We start from the raw sequence: 21,399 nt of genomic DNA on the forward strand, positions 1-21,399 counted from the left end.
ACTAAGTGAGTGATAATATCGTAAAGACTTTTTGAAAATTATATTTCAAATCACAAGCACTATTTTAATCAAATTAATTCGACGTACAACAATGAAAATTCTTTTGTAGTATATTTGTCACTGTGTAGTTGGACTACTTAATGTCTAGAAATGCTACTTTGCTTATTGAGTTCTTACCGCCCTAATTGTGATTCTTGATGGAAAAGTGTGGCGCAATGTCGTGAAAAAGAAAGACAGCTGAAAGCATAAACGAAGTGAAACAGTTGGCCTAGAAACAAGACGCGGGACCCAGCATATTGTGGTGGTAACAAACTGAAACCTATGATTAACACAGTAAGTACAGTAAGGCATGAAGGTGTTGGAAACAGACCGCAGACATGCGCGCATTACATCACGGCGTGAGAAAAGGCTTGCATAACGGATCACGAGCTTTCTAGCTTTCGAAGGTTGTGATCCAACCAGTCCGTTTTCATCTTAGCGCCTTTGGCATGATACATACTTGAACTGGTGAACAAAGATTTATTACGCCGTCGACCAAACTGTCCTTGGCGCTTTTCGTATGCTTTATACCCCGCGTCTCTTCATCTGTGGAGCTATCTTCACGTGAACATAGTTTCAGCACACTTTCTTCATCAACGTCAGGTGTGTATTTGAGAACCAAGGACACTTCTACCAAACCAGGTTCTGAAACGATAAAATAGAGCAGAGTAAAGACATAGTCACGAATATGCCGGTGGGGTACTCAGCGTAGTATATAAAATATAAAGAACGTAAAAATTCGTAAGGGCCCTTCTATAGATCTGCTCTTCGTTTCTTGCTTTCCTGATCCTAACTGTAATTTAGAGTTCAGGTTTTTATGGAGGGAAGAAAAATGCAGAAACTGTAGATAAACCCTCGGGGTATGGACGAGAGCCACTAACCGACTCATCCCACATTTTACGTCATCCCCAGAAATCGAACCCAGTCAATCGAGATGACGGGGAGCGTTCTTAGTTCCAGCCATGGCCAGGTTTTCGCAGGCGCGCGAAAAATGGCCAGGATCGGGGCTGACAAAAGCGCCACGACCGTCATTTACCCTTTCGCCCACTATTTCACTCACCTACATTTACTATAGGACTAGTACAGGCTATCCTTGGTTCAAATTACAACAAGGTGGCGACAGTTTACCTGACCATCCCCTGTGCGACAAGATGACAGTCGTGGCAAGTCGCTGCTTCGTTGGAGAAAGCACATGGATATCGTCCCGTTTGGGAATAAACCAGTGACACCTCAGATCAGGAAACACAACCTGTAAACTCACAGATACTGATCAGCATTAATTTTTTTTTAATCTGAAAATGCTACTGCAAGGTGTGATCTGTATGTCATAGGAGTACAGAGGATGATTTATAAGGTATAAAGTCATACTTTAACCCCTCACACCTTAACATCTGTATGCATATTCTCCATTCTTTTCTCTACACATTTCCTGAGGTGCTGAGAAGGAGAATTTGTTTAACAATCAAGAGCTTCTTTAGTTGGTGATCATTTCCTTTATTCTCAAGACCTTCATGTGATTCAGTTGTGATATTGTACGGAGAAATTAGACACTCGTCACTCTTAGGGGTCACAAGGGCAATAAAACTTTTCCCAACGTGGTCCGTCATCATAATGCTTTCAGTCAGGACATCAGCTGTAATACGCATGTCTCGGAAAACAGACTAGCGTTCGAGATACGATTAACCCAATCGTGAACAGAGAAAAATCATCTCCGAATATTTTCTATTTTTACCAAAATTCTGATATTTGACTGCAGAGTGACACCCACCTGCACTTTAACTTTGGTCGCATCAGGGACGTTCTCCAATATAGCTTCAACATTGACACCAAGTGTAAGGCCCGCAGAAAAGCAAAGGGGATTATCCGAACCTCCGCGGGGTTCGTTTAGTACTGCAGATGCCTGGCTCAGACTGGAGTGCAATTCCAAGCAAGGGACTTCATGAGAAAGCATAATGGATTGAACATAATCCACAACTCCGGCTGGATTTGTTATGTTAGACTCAAAGAAACCGGGAAACGAAACTACCTCTGCGCAGAAAGCATCCGTGTTGATGTTCTCTGTGTTGATGAAGTTGGAGAAGGTTTTTATTCTATTCAAAAACGATTCCCAAACTTGTAGCATGGAATTTAAGTTTCTCTCGTTAGTCCGGCTAGATCGCTGCGTGACTAAGATCTGCAATGCATGCGCAATCAGTCTCAGTTGTCGAAGAAGGAAGATTTGCTGAGAATCCAAACCAGTGAAGGTATGTTCAACGCGATACGATGTTGACAGGATGTTTTCAACCAGGGATTTAAGACCGGAGCTTTGGTGAGAACATAATGCCGCTGGAACAGTCCACATCTTGTCTTGCTGAGCCTGAACGATCATCAGTTTGCATTGGAGATAAAGGCAAAGACATTCTGCATCGGCGCTGAGTAGTGAATCGATGCTCTTCACGTGCTTAAGGTCTTGAATGGCTGTTTTCAATGTTTGTTGTTTGCTTACTGGGTTGAGTGATGTGACGTGTCGAAGTCGCAGTTGCACGCTTTCAAAGAAGTCCTTAGCAGTTTGTGATCCTAGATCGGAATGAAGAGAACAAGGAATAAATCAAAGAGTTTGCACACGTAGCAAGTGGTGGTCGAGTCTTAAAAGCCACGTCGCCTACAATGATAAATGTTCATCCTCTGTTTCATCAGCAAGAAGCGACAAAGAGTACGCGTCCCCTCCCTCGATAAAAGGGAGTCTCTCGCAATAACATATCCACAATAGAGATTTATCCAGTGGATAGCACTATCCATATTTCGAGCAACCAGGGCCTGATAAGTGTTAACAAGACATAGCGTTATCCCGGCACCCTTCGAACCACGGCCTGATAAGTGTTAACAAAACGTATAGCGTTATCCACCTGATAGAGATTTACCCAGTGGATAGCGTTATCCGACCTTTGCACAACTGGGGCCAGGTGGTTGTGTTATTTTTCATGAAAAAAGGACAAGGAAAAAGGCGGCATCTGCGATAATGATTCGAACCCAGGCCAAACGTGCGTGGGTCGAATGCGTGTTGCAATATGACCTACACATGATGTTTTCTAAGTGGAGGAATACGTTCTAAAAAAAAAAACAGGTAAATTATATTAAAGCTGAGTTCAAAGTGAATTTTTCCTACCTCCATCTTCAAACCTTTTACTATCCAAATCTGAGACGCTCTTATCGTTAACAAGTTGCGGAACGAGGTCGGGTTGACTGTCCCGCAAGTAAGCGTAATGTCGATTGGTGTGATCCGGGAACATAGCTAACATTGTGGGACTTTTGGCTGTTGCGTTGAACACGAGGATAAGAATTGCGACGTATGCCGGGTCATCGATGGACGGCTCTGGGGTGGCAAAAAATGGATGCGTAGAAAGAAGTTCTGGCACAAGCGAGGAAGCGATATGTTGATGCTTTTCACCCAAAAATTTTGAACACCTGATTAAAAAAGCAATAAAATGATATATAATGAAAATGACAGGAAAAGAATCATCAATTCCCCCTTTGAAGTAAACCTGATGCTTCGTGAAAATAAACGTTATCGATGAATGCTGTGACATGTACAAAGCGGACCTCAGTTGTATATCAAAGGTTATTATTTTTGTGCGCAGCGTCTACTTTCACCCTCCCCCCCTCCCTCATCGTCGTTCCTGCAAACTAACAGTACTAGTGTGAGGAGAACTGTTTGCCATGCTTTATTTGTCAATCAGATCATAAGCTCGAGATTTCTTTTGCGTGATAGTCGGTGAGGACGAATCTACCAGTCATTCAAACTTAACGACAAGACAGCCCCAAGTTTTCATTTCATTTCATTTGCAACCGCTTTCTTTCTGTTAGGCTACTCAATTTCCCTCTTTTTCTGTTTAACCCTTTAACCCCTGAGAGTGACTAGCATCCTGTTTCTCCTAACAGTGTAACCCCTGCATCACACAGTAAGGTCATGAGAATAAATGAAATGATCACCAACTAAATACTCTCTTGATTGATAAACAAATTCTCCTTGTCAGCACCTCAGGAAATGTATAGAAAACAGTATGGAGAATACGCACATTGATGCTAGGGAGTGGAGGGTTTAGAAAGATAGATTCCATGTTGCCGTGTGTCTGTTCAGTGATAGATCACAGATGACGTCAAAATGTGGTAGGAACAAAAAAGGTGGCACACAAGGCACAGCTGAGAGTGTCACCGATGTTTTTACCACATTTTGACGTCCTCTGTGATTTACTACTGTACAGAGCCATAGCAACATGGTATACATTTGTTTTATAAAAAGAAGCAGAAAACTGTTGATGGCGAAGTAATCTAGGTGTCTGTCCTCCAATAGATCATCATTAAGAATCAATCAAATTCATCAGTTGTTGGCGAAGCCAATCAGGTTGCAGCATTTGCGGTAAAACGCTAGTAGATTTAGACGAATATACAAATGAAAGACACTTCTCACTGTACCTCCATATGGACGATTTATCCTGAGGATATTTTGACAGGTTTCCGAGCAACGCATGAATGGCAGCATGAAGACACGCCCTTGTAGCGAACACACAGTGACATAGCAACTCACGGACAGCCTCTCGGGTGTCCCCTGAGAAATCCTCCAGAACACCGAGCAGCGTCTCCAACTGGTCCTCACGCAGTTGAATGTGCTCGCTGATTTTGCGCAAGCTGTTTATAGCACTGAGCCGGACGCTTTCTATCTCGTCATTCATCATGTCAGCCAAGAAGTCTAAGGACTGCACAGCGAAAGATGAGTTGCGATAGGCCAGCTCACAAAGAGAATCCACAGCCGCGGAACGTACCTCCATGAATTCGTCTTCTAAACCGTGCACAAACGCGCCACACGCTCCGCTACTCATTAGACTCACGTCCTCCGGGTCAATTTCAGGTTCAGGTGCCTTGTCGCCCCACGTGCGTCCCGTGCTCCACGCACCACTATCTGCTCCGCCTGAAGCGTGAATCTCTCTTCGCTTTTCGTGTTCCGTTTTCTTTCTCTGAATTTCGAAGACAAAAATATCATACATTTTGAGAAGATCTTACAGCGGAAGGAACCGAAGGAAAACCGTTCTTTCGATTTTTATATTACATCCGAAATTTGACGCAACGTTTCTGCGATTTCAAGGAGATTACTTCCTTTTACTCTGAGTTCTGATTGTTTACTGATGATGATAACCTTCGTTTTGAGAGGTAGTTGTGATTTTTTTCGGATTTGGTTTATCGACGCTCCATTGAAAATTCTCTAAATAGGTAAAATGCGTTCATTGATCACTGTAACTTGCCTTAAGATGAGACATGAGCTTCTTATCCAATGTCTGTTCCAGAAACTTTTGACTGACGAGATGGAGAGAGCCAAGCAAACCAGCGGCCTCTCTTCGGACAGTCATGGAGAGATCATTCACCATGTGACAGATCTTTATAAAAGCATCGTCCACCAGGCGAACCTCATCAGATGACGGTAATTTTACAGTCCTATTGCGTGACGATGTCAGAAAATTATCGACACAAATACTTTTTTACCATAAAGCAAATTTTTCACGGTGATAAATTTAATATACACTGCATTTCCGATCAACTTCTATTTCCTTTGATGTTGGCTGTGATTCGTTGAAAAAGTAGGTATTAAGTAAAAGATAAACTAATAAATCGATCGATAAAGTTACAAATAATTTCTCTTCGGGGTCGTTTATTCACATACTCAAGGCTATGCAGAACTTCCTTCTACAGTATGTAAAAAACTCAGCAAATAACTTTGAAGATTGTAAGTTATCTAAAGAAGACAAACCTTTCAGGATCAGCCTGACTGAAAACCCAAACTAACTTAATTGCTGCCATTCGCACATCCTCATAGTCATCATTCAAAGCCAGCGATGCCTGATCATAAACTGCAATGTCCAGTTTTTGTCCTCTGTCATGCAGTGTTAGCTAAAAAGAAGATCAATCCACGCAGTTTTCACTTTTCACTCTCCATGTGGATCATGTTATGATCTTTACCTTTTCACTCTCAAAATCTAAATTTCAACTCTCTGCACTGTTTGCCATATTTTCCTTTAAAAGTTAACCTCTTGACCCCCAAGAGTGACGAGCATCTAATTTCTCCTTACATTATCACCCCTCAATCAAACATTAAGGTCATGAGAATAAAGGAAACGATTGCCTACTTGTTAAACAAATTATCCTTGTCAGCAACAGGGCGTAAAGAGAGAGGCTCTGACAATTGAGTATTAAATTATTTCTTGATCAATATTTCTTTTTCTTCTCATCACCTTTGAACTTGAGAATGTATTGATATTGAAAGAAGACATTAATTTTGTCATTCTTAACCCTTAAACTCCCATGAGTGATCAAGACAGAATTTCTCCTTACAATATCAATACAATATTAACTAGATAAGCAATGAGAATAAAGAAAAATGTCAATTCAGGGATAATTAGTTGATCCAATACTAAATTCTCTGTACTAACATTGTTAGAATTGTATGGTTGACAGTGAGGAGAATTACAAATTTGATCTGGGAGTTAAGGGGTTAAGGAGCTAGTCCATTATGAAATAAGGCTTCTGAGGTATCTCCCTATCAATTTTTTTGCTGAACTTTCAAGGTCATATTTATTGATAATCTATTGTGGATTTGGAACAATTTGAATGAATGTAAACTTACTAGGGCTTGTAAAGCACTTGTTCGTACTCTGGGGTCACTGTCTTTTGCAAAACTTGCTAACAAGTTCTGTGCCCCAACCTGTGGTTCAGACTCCAACTTGCTTGGGCCGCCATCTAATCCTTGATTCAGATGACCAATCAGGCAAAGGCATTGGCAGCGCACTGAAAAATGAGGGTCTTTTAGATGCTTAGAAGAGAAAAAGAAAAACAAATTAAATCAAATCAATAGCACATGATAAATGTAACAAGGAGTTGAGAGCTTGCAATGGCTACAAATGTTACCTTGCCTTTTTCTTTCTTTAAATGAGTAACATGAACTGTCTTGTGAAACTATTTTCTCAAAAATGATTCTCTCTCACTGATAGACATCACAACCAATGACTTAAGCCGGTGATACAGTGATTTTATAAGCCAGTGGCAGTGATCTGTGAAAACCACCAGGTGTGTTGCTGTCATTATAGGAATGGGTGAGGAAGGTAACTGTTTATTATTTACTAGCTCCTTTTCTACTCTTGCCATAGTTTAGATTAAAAAATGTCTCGGTCAGGTATTTCCATGTGCTCTTGTCTCACACTTCTGAAAAAATTTTTCACAAGATCTTACCTCAATGGCACCCTTCTCAATGTGGTGAATGATCTTTGCCTATGAAGAGAGGAAAAAGGTGCATATAAAATTCTTTGTCTTAAAAGTGCTATAATGTTGATGAAGATGATGATTATAAAATAATTTATTTAATTTAAAAAAGTACAAATCATATTGACTACTACAGAAGTGACCCCAGATGCAACTCCTCTCCATAATATCCATAAATTATCCAACAAATAGGTAATGAGACCACTAAAACTTGTCAAAGTTGCTCTTTAGATCTAATATCATATTCTTGTAACTAGTTTACAGGGAAATGTGTAGCAGCTGGAAAAGAGAATTTACAGTCAAATCTTGGGAGTTAAAGGGTTAATTCGATCAGCTTGCTATAATAACATCCTACCTCCTGATCTAAAAGTCTGCCAAGTGTTAAAAGAGTGTTGAATATTTGAGTGCGTACTTTCTGAGAATCTGCCAGGAGAAAAAAATACAGAAAATACTGTTCATTTCTCAACATATGGATTGTTTCCTGAGGTTGTACCACATAGTTTTTTGGTGTCAAGGACTGATCAGGCTTTGTGGTGCTGATCAGTGGTCTTGGTCATTTCAAGGAGAATAAGATAACATACTGAGACATTATAGTCATGCCATAACCTGTGGCTAATATCCAAAACTTACATGCAAGAATGTAGTAAGGCTGTGTAATGTCATTATTGCATTCATGTATGATGTGTATCAGGTACATTACAGTGCTGGTGTTTTGGCAACTGTGCTGGGTTTTGTACTTTTATCTGTAGTGTTTCCAATCTTGAGGTCCCAATATTACCCTTTCTGTTTTTTATGGTAAATTTTACTTTCTTTAGTGAGCTATCTGAGCTTAGGAAACATAAATATTAAAGTATCCAAAGGCACTTGGGCCAACCACTTTTCATATGTCAATTGGATTCTCTACCAATAGGTTGCTACAAGACATGGTGAACTTAAAAGACAACTTGTATACAGGTGAGGCTCTGATGACCTGTCTGCAGAGTATGATAAATGCATGTGTAATTTTTCCTTTTCATACCACACTCAGCAGACTGTTCTGTTGACAGACAACTCTTACCAGTAAACAACTCAAATAAAGCAGAGCCAGGGAAATGGAAAGCGGCACCTCATACCTCTAGCACTTTTGTACCCATTCCATCCCTAACTATCCCCCTGTTAAAATTCCTGTTCTGCCAGCCCCGATACTTGACTTTTAACGTACACATGAAAAGAAACGAAACAGTCAACCTCTGGTCCATCACTAATACCAAGTAATACTTTGACACAACCAAGACTTATACCTTTAGTCTTATCTTCATCCTTTGCGTTTAGTAGTTTGATCAACTCTTCAGCGATCGCATGGACATTAACTCCGGGAAATCTCGCCACACTTCCAAGCAAAGAAATGACCTTCACTCTAACTGCAGCGTCTTCAGTCTCGTAAAACCTCTCCCACAAAGATCTAATGACGAATTCCACAACTTCTAGAGACTCCAAAGGAAGCTCTTTTTCGAGATCTACAAGAGTTTGAAGGATTTCTTGTTGTGTAGAAAACTGTGATAGTTCAAACGCGAGCCTCTTGGAAGCATCGAGAGCTTGTCGACCCCTCTTCAATTTCAGCACTGGCTGACTTTGAGTGCCATAATCTAGCGTCTCTAAGGGCTTTTCTTCCACGACAGTAGTGGAATAGTCGGGGTTTGACCTCTTCATAGTTTCTTTTGGGATAATGATGCACGATCAGGCATAAAAAGGTAAGTAATATGGAGGTATCATAAAATCTGATTCGGGCGCCATGATTGAATTACCAAGTCCTTGGTTAAGCGCAACCGAGGAAATACTGGAGCGAATCACTCTTCACGGCAACCGGAAGTTAAAAGATCTCGTTGAATTTTTTTGGTCCGTACAATATTCAGTGGTAGTAGGGCTCAGTGGAGTCCAATTCGGTCCGTAATCATACGAGTGATTAACAAAACCAGACGACTGCGAAGCGGGAGTCCGATTTGTTAATCAATAGTATTACAGACAGAATTGAACGACACGAAGTTCTGTTACCAATTAATTAAAAAAAACGGACAAAATTTGAGAAAGAAACTAGACATCGGTTTTAATTTGCATGAAAAAACAAAGAAAATCAACGGTTAACTCGAAGAAATACGAGACAACAGCAAGTGCACTTCAGTCCACTTACACAGGCATGACGTATTAACTGTCCCTTTAATTGTTCTATTACACTGTCCAATTAGAAGAATGACGTGTACACAAATTGGGCTGTTGATGACCAACCACATTCCAGAATTTTGTTATAGTTTTGGTTGGGTTTATAATGCCAAAGCGGCGACTGTACGGTCAATATACAGTCATTTTAGTGTGCCAGAATTAGTTATTCTTCTCCTGATTGCCATCTGTGTCTCAAAAAACATCTCTGCTTAAGGTCTCTAATTAATGCACATGACAATCACACTAGAGCATTCTTTTCAAGATGGTTCATTTTAATCCATGTATGTACATTGTGATGGTGGCGATAGGGAATGGGCTCTCTCTTCAATTTTTTTTTTTTTACATATTAAGAGAGTTGGCCAGTTTCCATCCAAAGTGCATGGCTTGCATTTCTGGCTGAAAATTTCTGGGAAGTAAAAGTCAATCAGAACAATGAATTGAACAAATGAACTTTCAACAAAACAAACTTGCAAAGAAGTAAATTTATTTTCACAATTTAATTAACTATATTTACAAGAAAGTTATTGAATGATGCTAATCGACAGACTTTTTTTGGTTGTTGTAACTTGTACAGATATTAGTAAGTTACAGATCATACATGTAATATATAAATTGCATATTTGAAAGTCTTAAGAATCTTGCATCAGGGCTAACCTAATGTGTGTCATGCCCTAAGTTCTATATACAGCCAATTACTGTTTTATGGGTTTGCTTTTTTTCCACATTGTAAACCAATAACTTTTTAAATTTAGTTTCCAGTAATGGTTTTTTTTAAGTGAACAATAGTGTTTGGAAATCTAGTATTTAAGACCCTAAAATAGTGTTCCTCTCATTCGTCTTCCCATTCCCCGGTCATAAACCACATTGAACTTGTTAATGAACTGAAAAAGAAGGACCACAATTAGTTAAATTGATAGTTCTTCAGCACTAGTTCTAAGTCTCTACAAAAATGTTTATGTTAAATATTGATAATACTGTTCCTGTAAACAAAAAAAGGATTCTAAAGGATTCACACATGCCAAAGGTTAACCCTTCACCCTAAGAATGACCAGCATCTAATTTCTCCTTACAGTAATAGTGCTGGAACATTCATGAAGGTCTTGAGAATAAAGTAAATGATTGCTAGCTTAAGATCTGATTGTTAAACAAATTCTCCTTGTGAGTATAAAAGGAAATGTAAAGACAAGAGTATAGAGAATATGAATACTGACGTAAGGGTTTAAATGGTGAAGAATATGGCTGTTTTGAATAACTACCCACAGCTAAAGCTTACTTAGAAATGCAGGTAATTTAGTGTTAACAACTGAGTTGAAAATGTAAATTGGCCACAGTAAAGAGTAAAAAAGCTGATGTTTCAAGCATCCCAATCACTCTAACCAAGGGCTACTACTTGATATGTCAACTTTTTTACTCTTTGCGGTGGCCAATTTATGTTTTCAATTCAGTTGTTTACACTAAATTACCTGCTATACTCTCCCACCGACGCAGCACCACACTTTCTATAGAAACTTACCCCCTTTATTCACTTAGAAATGCTTGGATTTCTGCCCATGTGATGCAGTTTCTATATGACAAGGTTTTTTAGTATTGGCTGGAAAGATTTGGCAATAAAATGAGTTTGAGGGTGTAAAAAAAATTCTGTGGATTATACAAGGCAGTTTCTCAGCAAAATGCTTTTTTTTTTTTTGCTCCTGACACCTACTTTTTCAGTAAATACCTAAAAACTGGCAGATTGAGCAACTCGTGACATAGTCTAAGCTAATTTTTCAGCTTACCTCATTAAGACTATTGGCTCCTTTTGTTATTGTAGACAAATAGCACATCAACATAACATCATTACATTGCTGCAAAAGAGAGTTACACAACCAAATCAATTGTTGTCTGTGGAAGAAATTATCATTAAACCCTTTAACTCCCACAAGTGATTAACAAGTAACTTCTCCCTAAAATATCCCAACATTATCCAGCAAAAAGGGAATACAATACTCAAACTTATCAGGTAGAAGTTGTTATCTTGATCTATCATCAAATCCTCATAACTAACAAAGAAATGTGTAGCAGCTAAAGGGGAGAATTGACAATTGGATATTGGGAATTAAAGGGTTAACAACCACACACAAAACTTTATAGAATGACAATCAACCTACATTATAAAAGTCCTCTCTGAACAAATCAGTCTTCATGACAGGAAGTCTCTGAATAAGACTCAACGCATCACGCATTATCTCATGGTTACACGGTGCTTCACCTGAGAAGAAAAAAAAAAAGAAAAAGGTTGTGGAAAGATTTTACAATCACAAGTGACAAATTTAGAGTGGTTGGCATTTTCCTTCAAGCACAAAGCAATAGACTATGGGTGTTACCATTTTTCACTGCTTTAGCATACTCTAAAATCATCTTGACCCTGGAATGTAGCATCTTAATTGCATTATATTGAGCTAGGAGATGCTCCGACACTAGAAAAGAAAAAAATAGCCATTGGATCAGCCACTGGAAACATTAAATCGAAATCATCCTTCTTCGTTTGCATGGAGAACAAGTACATGAGATTATAAAATAATATATAAAAAGTACCTGTGGAGCTGTCAACTGTGCCAGTGTTTGATAGTCTGGCCACATGATCCACTCCAATTCTCTCAGCTTCTTCCGTAGCTAGGGTGTAGGGAGTTTCAACAAACAACATACGTGTCTGAAAGTGAGTGATGGTAGAAACATCTTTAGAGGGAGGCAATAGAAGATGCTAACACACAATTTAAAATACTTTTCACTGCCACCTTTTTCAAAAGCATGAAACAATGTGCTCACTTTGTAAAGCACATGTTTGCTTTTTACTTAATAGTGTTTCAGTCATTATCAAAGCACTTTTTTCATACAACAGTCAGTGCTTTCAAAATTGTATAATTTTCCATCAGATTTCCTTCTTTACTTCTGTTACAAAATATTTTCTCTTTCTAGTTGTTACTCATTGAGATAGAGCTTTGAAATAAAGTGAATGAAAAAGTGCAATTACAAAGGCCAAAAAATCCATTGTTAACTTAAATGGGATTGTAATATGTTGGAGATTTTTTTACTTTCAATAATTCCTCTTTATGGGCAATAATTCTTAAGTTCTTGGTATCTTAACCCTTTGACTCCTAAAGGTGACTAACATTTAATTTCTCTTTACAATGTCACCCCTGAAACACACATTAAGGTCATGAGAATAAGGGAAATGATCACCAACTAAAAAGGCCCTTGATTATTAAAAATTAATTCTCCTTGTCAGCACCTTAGGAGATAAACAGAGAACAGTATGGAGAATATACATACTGATATTAGGATGTTAAGAGCTAGCAATAAACATGAATATATTAGGTACTGTACTAAGCAATAATTTTTTATCAAAATGGAATGAATTCTTACTGCTCCTTCAACAATATCAATCACAGATTCAAATAAGCTGATTGGTAACTGAAAAAAAAAATTATTAAAAGACATACATAAGACAAAGTGCCTTAAAAGGTTATCTACGAAGTTCAGCATGAACATCATACAGAAATAGTTTCCCCTTTAGTCCCGTTTAGTCCCTTAGAAATCTAAGTAATAATCATGATTGCAAACCTACATCATTGGTCTTAGCAAGTGGATTGAGTTTCAGAAATAAGGGACTTTCATTTATCTCGCATATCTGAGGAGAAAAAATAACATTTTCACAATTGACATTTCTATTATTCCAAGATATATTTTCAATGAGTTACAGTCTAAATTCTTGAATATACATGTGAAGAAAAATGCAATACATTTTCACAATTGACATTTCCATAATTCCAATACCTGTTTGTGTACCTTGATATCATTCTCAGTGGGACTAGATCCTGTGGTGTACCAACCAAGGAAATCCAAGTTCTTAAAAACCTGGTGAACTAAGAATATATTGCCAGTCAGGCAATAAGAACAAGTTGTAGAATGGCTTGTGTTCCTCTACAGATCAACTCAAAGATAAGGAGACCAAAATACATGTATGCATAATAGATGTGCATGGTACATGTGTAAGACCAGACGCATACTAATCTTTACAGACAAGCATAAGTATGCATCTAAGAATTGATGAATTTGCGCAATGAGTATGTATGAGCTAGACATATTGTTTTCTCAATTGTGAAATGATCATTGTTCAAATCAATGGGCATTGTATTTCCAGCAAAAACTGGTGATTAAGCTGTACTGAATGTCTGTCAATATGAGTGTCTTTTTTATGTGTGTTTGTTTGTTCACAGCGATTAACTTTACACAGCTTTTACGTACCAGTAAATTTTTAGCAAGGTTCGCTTGACAACAAACGACGCAAGTCTGTTGAGCGCATCATACTTAAACGAAATTAAAACGTTTTCTTCCACAGAGTACAACTACCACCTTGCAAAGTAATATCAACTCACACTGTTCCTCTTTTTTCCGATAGTACTCTATATTTATCACAAGTTGTCCGTCATCAAACACATCGAACTGAAGCTCAAAGGAGTTGAAAATTTCAATCTTACGGCCATCTTGGGTCCCTAGCAGTGCTCCTATCACTGGAAAAGATGAGGTGATAATCATTAAAAAGGTCTGAATACAGGCTTACAATATTTCAACATTTTAATAAAAATAGCTAGTTATACACTGCAACAGGTTTACATTAAACGAAAGATAACAGGTATGCTGTCGAAAACGAAAGACTGTTACAAACCAAGACGGTTTGCGGGAAAATATTCCAAGCAGCAAACAAAACAAATCACCTTGTGGGTTGGGTTCTCCGTATTGCGCCTTTATCCTGGTGTAGTGTTCAGATATATTCATAATTACTAAGGGATGAAGAGCCACTGATACGCTTCCACTCGAACCAGAACTCGCCAAAACAGTCTCTGATTCCTTCGAAGTAGTAGTTTGAACTTCCATTGACGACGCCATCTTGGATATACTTGAACAGCTTAGTAGCCACTCTGAAGTTTTTGTGATCTTTCCGACTCAATCTCTGCTCGGCCAATCTTAGGCGAAGAGCCTGTCTCCTCTCGTTTTCTCTTTTTCGAATACTCGTCACCTCTTGATTTCAAGAAACCTAAGTTGCGTGAACATCTCAGTCATGGTTCGAAAATAATTTTCGATAAAATTGCGAGGATTCAAAACGCGTCTCAAAGCTACGCTCTGTCTCAGTTCGATCTAAGAAAATCAAGTAAATGTAGAGTTTCCGTGGAGGTTTTCCCGGGATAATTATTATACATGCCACATAATATTTATTATTTCAGCTATGAGGCAAGCTGTCAGCAACTAAAATGCTGGCATGACTTGTTTTTAAGACAGCCGCGTGCCCATCATGGCACTGAAAATGAACGGAGTAGAGATTAGTTTCCTGAAGAGCTGCTGTGCTGCATCGCCAAAAAGTTATTTGATGGTTGATATTGACTGAAAGTTAATAAAGCAGATAAAAGCCGTTCTGGAATTGGAAAAGCTGATGTTTTGAGCATCAGCCTTCGCTTAAATGAAGACGGTGACACTACACATTTCGCTTTAATGAAGAACTGTCGCTCAAGGCTTCAGCTTTCCAAACGATCTCTACGGTGGCAATTTACATAATTAATTCAGTTGATACAACAAAATTATCTTGAAATACCCCAACCGACACAGCGCCACATTTTCTTTAAAAACTTACACCTGGACAGAACATGTAATTGTTTACAGACGTAAACTATAAATTCATTCCTTACAGCATGATTGCTCATAAAAATATACTTTGATAAATAGGAAATAACAGGCAGATCATCTGATGAGATTAGATTAGCAAAAGATCTTTTCACTAATCTTGACAGAGGTACATTTTTAAAAATGATTCCGAATATAGGCTATAGACAATCTGACTGGAAATAAATCAGTTTCAAATATAGATTTGTATTCATTTTATAAATTCTGTAAAAAGATTGGTTCTATAAATATCACTTTTACAGTTATAACTCTGCTTGGATTAAAAAATAACCTTAAAATAAACTCCTTAACATCATTGTTAAAGATGGCTTTTAAACTACTTCAGGATTCTATTAATTGTCTCCTGGCAACGTTTTAAGGTTGGTACTTAACAACGGGTTTTTTGTGATCTTTTAAACGTGCGAAGGTAATTACTGGGATACCTGTGGTAGCCCAGTCATAAAATGCCTTTGTTTTTTTGTCGTCTTTTTTTTTTTTTTTTTTTTACCATCCAGGTATCCCAGGTACCCTGCTCACAGGGTCTAATTCAAAAATAGGGTGCAGACGTTCGCATTACACATATACTCAAGCTGACTCCTGCGAACAAACAGCAAGATTTCGAAAATGTAAATTACAAAATATTAAATTCTCTGTCAAACTAGTTTTTTTTTACCAAAATCGTACGCGGTTTGCAATGTTCAAGCTGCCCTGTCGATTTTTACCAAGAATTTCTATCCCTTTGTCCCAAATTTAATACAGGTTTTTCAGGATTTGTATATCTTCCTTGTTAGACTTAATGTCTCGCAGTCTTTAATCACAAAACTTAGTTATTCTGCCACCAAAAGTACTTTACGAAACCATGGCCATAATTATGACAAGAATCTGTAAAAAGAACACGAACAAAAACGTGAAGGGATACAAAATTGCTTATTTTGTTGGTAGACGTGAAAAATATAAGCCCCATTAATCATAACCATTACAATTTCCTCAAACTTGATTGGTGCATTAGCTGCTTAATTTTTCACCAATCATTCTGTGAAGCTGTAATCGGACAGTTGAAGTAGCCAATCTCACTAAGTCCACTCAGCCAAATTCACTAATCACAGAATTAATCACAATAACCAGAGCAACAAGCACTTATCCTAAAAAAAAATTGAGGAATTTCCAAAATGGAGGAATTCTTTTACTTTAGACATTTTCTGTACCAGAGATATTTGACCTAAATGTATTTGTTGTTTTCGGAAATTGTAACGGTTTTGATTAATTGGTAACAGGACTTCTTGTTGTTCAATTCTGTCAATAATCATACTCATGATTGACAAATTGGACTCCCGCTTCGTGGTCGTCCAATTTTGTTAATCGAATGATTATAACGGAGCTCGCATAGCCCCATAATTATACAAAATAGTAGTAACCTATCAAGCCGAAAAAATTTGGATGTACGACCGTACAGGTGCTACTTTTAACATACGTGATCAATTGTACCGCGGGCAAGCCAACGCCACGGCTTTGTCCAATAGTCGTCCAGTGGTTAGTACACTGGGCTCCGAGTCGGACGACCCAGGTTCTAGTCCTGGCCGGGGCAAGGCGTTGTGCCCTTGAGACGTGCGAAAAAAAATGCGAGCTCCAAGTTTAGGCTTGGCTTAATCTATATGTTAGACCGAATTGGACTCCACTCGGTCTTATTACCATTATTAATCATCATACTGCTTTATTTTACTTTTGTTGAACGCCCCTTAGAGATGCAAATGTCCTTCTTCAAAACTTGCCATGATTTGTAAAATGTGTTTATGATTTTTTTTAAAATCGGAAGGTCCTTATAAGTTCGCGGGAAGAGTGATTCCAGTGTCAATAGAGAAAAACTGTATCTTCTATGGAAAGAGATGCTGATAACATTGCATTGTTGTCATCTCTGCCACTTTTCAGTTTCTAATTAATCGTGATTGTCGTACAAAATAAAATTTTCATGCAGTGCAAAAACCATGCTAAACGTAATCTTCAAAAGTTTCTCTTCTAAGTGAAACTCAACGACAAAATCGTAAAGGAAAAGCACAAAATAAAAATAAAGCAAGCTGGAGGCTTTTTTGTTGTGTATCATTAGTCGTTTGTACGCCAGTTCGTACGGTCGATCATTGCAATATAAATGGTAATTTTCGATGCGGTGCATTTTTTTTTTCATCCATTGTGTTCGGAAAAAATGATAAAAACATCTTACAGTTGTGGGTGAGATTCTTTTTTTGTTTACAATATTTTTATATTTATTCATGGTATGCTATCTACTGAAGAGACTTTTTTTCCCATTTTTGGTAAATAATTCACCAATGAACATCCTAACAACGAAACTGAAAAATTACCAAATGCGTTGGCGTGATTTTGAGATTGTCTTAGTCAGAGATTTTCATTTAATGGAAAGCAATCAGTGAAGTAATCGACAAGACCAAAAAATAATCTCCGTAAGTAGTATTTTGATTGATTTAACTCCTTATTTCTTTTGTGACCCGCCATCTCGATCTTAAAAATACAACTCAGCCCTTCGGACGCACAACTGCTCTTTGAAGGCCAACTAAAGATCGCCGAAAAATTACAAAAAAGATTGCTGAAATATTTGAATTTCGCCCAGGGGAAAACTGGTTCGTTTTAGTTTTGTTGCTTGTATGATCATCAGAGCGGCTGAATTTTCTGCAATTGAATTTTTTTCTTTATCGGAAACAAACAGAGCTTTCATGTTACAACTACCTAGCTTGGATGGCTGTTGTAAGATTTGACAACCTATCTGAGCACGTGTATCTCTGGAAGCACCTGACTGTGCAAAGTTTGGCAAATGTCATCAACTTTTAATTGATCCCAATTTTTATGGATGTGAAAATCATTGCTGTTTGTCACCAGGTACGGTTTTGGCAAAATATTTTTCATTTGAAGGTTTAAGCTTAGTGCATTTAATTAATGATAACAAAGCGAATGGTGCATGCCCTGACCCTTTTAGAACATGACACTTGCGTAACAACTTGAACGAATTTCTGAAATCCATCTAGATGGCCTCTCGGCCATTTTTTTGGCCTTGCATCTACAGCTTTCCTTAGATAATTGAGATATGCTACCAAGTTTGGTCTTTTTTTTTTTTGCAACATCATGCAACATCATGCAACGTCATAAAAGCGTTTGTGATCACCTTTTGCGAAATACTACGTTAACGTGAACGTACAGTTTCAACGTCAACTGTTTCGACGCGTGGTTTCTATTTTTATCTAAAAAATGAAATAAAAAGTGGCAGAACAGGATCATTGTCAGAACAGGATCATTGTCAACAGAAACAACACGAATCTACGAAATCGTTTGTGAGGAAAAAAAAAGGGTTACAGTTTTGTGAAATTATGGCCGATAACCTCTGTGGGTCAACTTCAAAGGAATGTGCAACTTGTCATAAGAAAGATTTACTGGTAAGAAAGACTATGGCATTTTCTCCAGTTATATTCGATACAACCGGTATTGGGTAAATTTCGTCATAAAACTAACCTAAATTGTATGATGAATTAGATGTCAAAGCAACAGATGATTTTGCTAAAATTGGTACGTAAACTCTTGTTCAAACTCACAGTATAAGGATTAAGTTGATCTCTTTCCGGGATGACTAAAATAGTTTGTCTCCCACGCAAAATTATCCACAGGAACTTTTCAACTTGATGATACTTTTATTTTTGATCTTATCACAATTTTACATAGTTTTCCTTGGCCTGGTCTTTACAAAGCCTTTTGCTTTTCTTCAGTCAAGCGAGGAACGAACGTTCGATAAAATTTCCCCTTACGTAGCTATGATTTCGCTCACGTGTTTGACGATGAACTACAAGAGGATGAAAGACCTTTTTGAACAGGCTATAACTGGGAAGAATAAATCATTATGTTAATGATGCAATTTTTATAAAGTGAAATTGATGGTGATCTTTCGGTGCTTACCCGATGGCTTATTGCGCCATGAACACAAACTATTAATAGAGTCGATTCGTTGTCTATTTTGCTTTCTACTTTTCAATCGTGATTCACGAGGTGGCTTCTTCTTTGATGTCTCAGATAATCTCCTGTGAGGCGCAGCAACACACTTTCTGTTTGTCTTGCCTCACAACATTCGTTGAGTCACGCACATCCACAGGAAAACCGCCAACTGGGTTGGCAATGCGCCTTGGCTGTCCTTTGGGGTATAAATGTGGATCACAACTTGAACCTTACCTACTGCAGGATATCATTGACGAAATTGCTGCGACATCAAAGGAGAAAACCTCAAGAGGTCCTTCCTGCGATGGACAGACTTCTTCCAGGTCTTGTCCGAATGATCGATGCTCCTTTAATTTTCGGCCCGATGACGGCGATTTTGAAACTCTTTATCCGTGGTGCCCAGAATGCTGTGCATTTTATTGCTGTACTTGTCAAAGACGACTTGGAGATGAAGGATACGCCGACCATATTTGTCCAGCCGGTCAGATCACTGACATAACTAATGATGCCGTAGCAAGCCAAACATTGTGCAGAGTAGTTTGCGAGGCTATGTTTGTACGATGTCCCAGCAACTCTTGCCAGTCGACTGACCGAGTGGAAGACCTGATAGTGAAGAGGAATGAGGATTGTAACGCTATAAAATGTTGGACATGTCAAAGATTCTTCTGCTTCATTTGCACGAAAGACCTGGGGATGAACAGAGAAGATGCACTTAAGGCATTTCCACACAGGTAAGAAATGTTCCGGCCGCATACATTATAACCTTTTGAAAGTAATCCGCGATTGCAATGGTTTTGATTCAGTAGGGCGGGTCACTCTTATTCTACTGATCTGAGATCTCAATCGGGTTAGTTTAATATTTACCCCGTATCTATCTAATTACAATTTAAATTAAGTTCCTTTAACTAGCTGTTTTAATTTTATCTGTTTGATTGGGAGAGAGCATGGGAGGAAAAAATAGCTTAGCCCCACCTGCTTATCTTAAAATGAATGATAAAATTAGTCGCAGTTGTTATCACTATCAATACCCCCCAGTAAAGTATGAAACCGATTTAAAAAAACAAGTGTGCTGAAACTTTTCGCAATTTCCGGGAAAATACTGGATTCCCCTTGGAACTCTTTTAAAAAAGTTGGTTTCATTGATCTATATCTTTATCTATTTCTATTTACACAGGAATGCTAGCGAAGCTAACGCTCCTTGCTGTTGGCTCTTTGACGATGGATTGAGCGGAAATACTAAAACAAGAGCGTTACTGATACGGCAGATGAATGCAGCAGCCGATTATCTTCGTTCTCTCCAAGTGAGCAACGAAAAGAAATTGATTTTGCTGAATAGTAATAGGGAAGTACTGGGGGAGGTATTCACGCATTTGATCAAGAAATATGGACCCAAAAGAGACCAAGAGAAGTGTGTCATATTGTAGAGTTTTTAAAAAGTGTGTTATACGCGCACAAAGATTTTGAAGCGCTTACTTGAGAACAGAGCTAGTGATAAATGTATTATAATGCAAAAAAGGACTGCTCTTTAAGTAATGTAATTACATATTATACGTACTTCTTAATCTGTTCTAGAAAGGTTGATTGAAAAGTCACATTTACCTTTTTATTTCAATATTTGAACGGAATCATAATTCTACGTTATAATAAGAAAGCTTTCATCTGGACAGGGCCCCTTCAAAAGGCCATTTGAAAGATGCCCAAGCTCTTATTATTGTAAGGCCTTGGATTCGAAATTTATTAGTTTTTCGTGACATATAAAGCTCATTTTTCAAGAAAGGTTTAGCTGTTAGCCTAATTTTAAAATTAACGCTTTCGGAACTCGGAAATGGCCGAGTGGACGGTGACTCAAAAAATAAATAATTCTGACAGTGCTTGATTTTTCAGAATACATATTTCGAAAAAATACAAAATCCTACTTGTAAATCTCGGTATAAATCCAGCTACATTTTCCTTGTATATAAAATCATTGAGAATTTTAATCACAGTTATATGTGAATAACCCAGATTATTGTTATGAACCGTGACTTCGTGTAGATCGCGATGAATGTCACACTTAATGATTTCTTTTCCAGAGGAAATATATTTACTATTTGAATCGGTTCAGAAATGAGGAAGGTTGTAATTTCCAAGCATTATGAATCAATAAATAAAATTTGAATTAAACTTTATAACGAAGTATCAGCGTTCGAGAACTGAAAT

At 38.0% G+C, this 21,399-nt stretch overlaps 3 protein-coding genes across 4 annotated transcripts; 1 reads left to right on the top strand and 2 right to left on the bottom strand.

Annotated features, from left to right (window-relative positions):
* Positions 1–23: 23 nt before the first annotated feature.
* Positions 24–9,099, bottom strand: LOC131793939 (integrator complex subunit 4). The gene is made up of 11 exons (XM_059111439.2): positions 8,604–9,099; positions 7,679–7,746; positions 7,294–7,332; positions 6,692–6,877; positions 5,819–5,958; positions 5,316–5,505; positions 4,492–5,030; positions 3,185–3,483; positions 1,808–2,595; positions 1,168–1,288; positions 24–684 (listed from the first exon to the last, which is right to left on the bottom strand). The coding sequence occupies exons 1-11, from the start codon at positions 9,010–9,012 to the stop codon at positions 470–472; spliced, it is 2,994 nt and encodes a 997-aa protein (XP_058967422.2). The 5' UTR covers positions 9,013–9,099; the 3' UTR covers positions 24–469.
* An 884-nt stretch (positions 9,100–9,983) lies between these two features.
* On the bottom strand, positions 9,984–14,469 carry LOC131792978 (COP9 signalosome complex subunit 6). 2 transcript variants are annotated; one of them, XM_059110406.2, is made up of 10 exons: positions 14,274–14,469; positions 13,935–14,069; positions 13,345–13,421; positions 13,124–13,186; positions 12,922–12,969; positions 12,094–12,208; positions 11,883–11,975; positions 11,667–11,767; positions 11,295–11,363; positions 9,984–10,400 (listed from the first exon to the last, which is right to left on the bottom strand). In XM_059110406.2, exons 1-10 carry the CDS (start codon positions 14,443–14,445, stop codon positions 10,332–10,334), a joined length of 942 nt encoding a protein of 313 aa, XP_058966389.1. In that variant the 5' UTR covers positions 14,446–14,469; the 3' UTR covers positions 9,984–10,331. The 2 variants fall into 2 exon arrangements, with proteins under 2 accessions (XP_058966389.1, XP_058966384.1); XM_059110401.2 differs by having other exon boundaries at positions 13,333–13,421.
* Positions 14,470–18,516: 4,047 nt separating this feature from the next.
* On the top strand, positions 18,517–21,375 carry LOC131793620 (E3 ubiquitin-protein ligase RNF14). The gene is made up of 3 exons (XM_059111053.2): positions 18,517–18,650; positions 19,279–19,931; positions 20,375–21,375. Exons 1-3 carry the CDS (start codon positions 18,585–18,587, stop codon positions 20,622–20,624), a joined length of 969 nt encoding a protein of 322 aa, XP_058967036.2. The 5' UTR covers positions 18,517–18,584; the 3' UTR covers positions 20,625–21,375.
* The last annotated feature ends 24 nt before the right edge of the window (positions 21,376–21,399 follow it).

The sequence above is a fragment of the Pocillopora verrucosa genome, chromosome 6, assembly GCF_036669915.1.
Source record: "Pocillopora verrucosa isolate sample1 chromosome 6, ASM3666991v2, whole genome shotgun sequence".
Taxonomy (NCBI): Eukaryota; Metazoa; Cnidaria; class Anthozoa; order Scleractinia; family Pocilloporidae; genus Pocillopora; species Pocillopora verrucosa.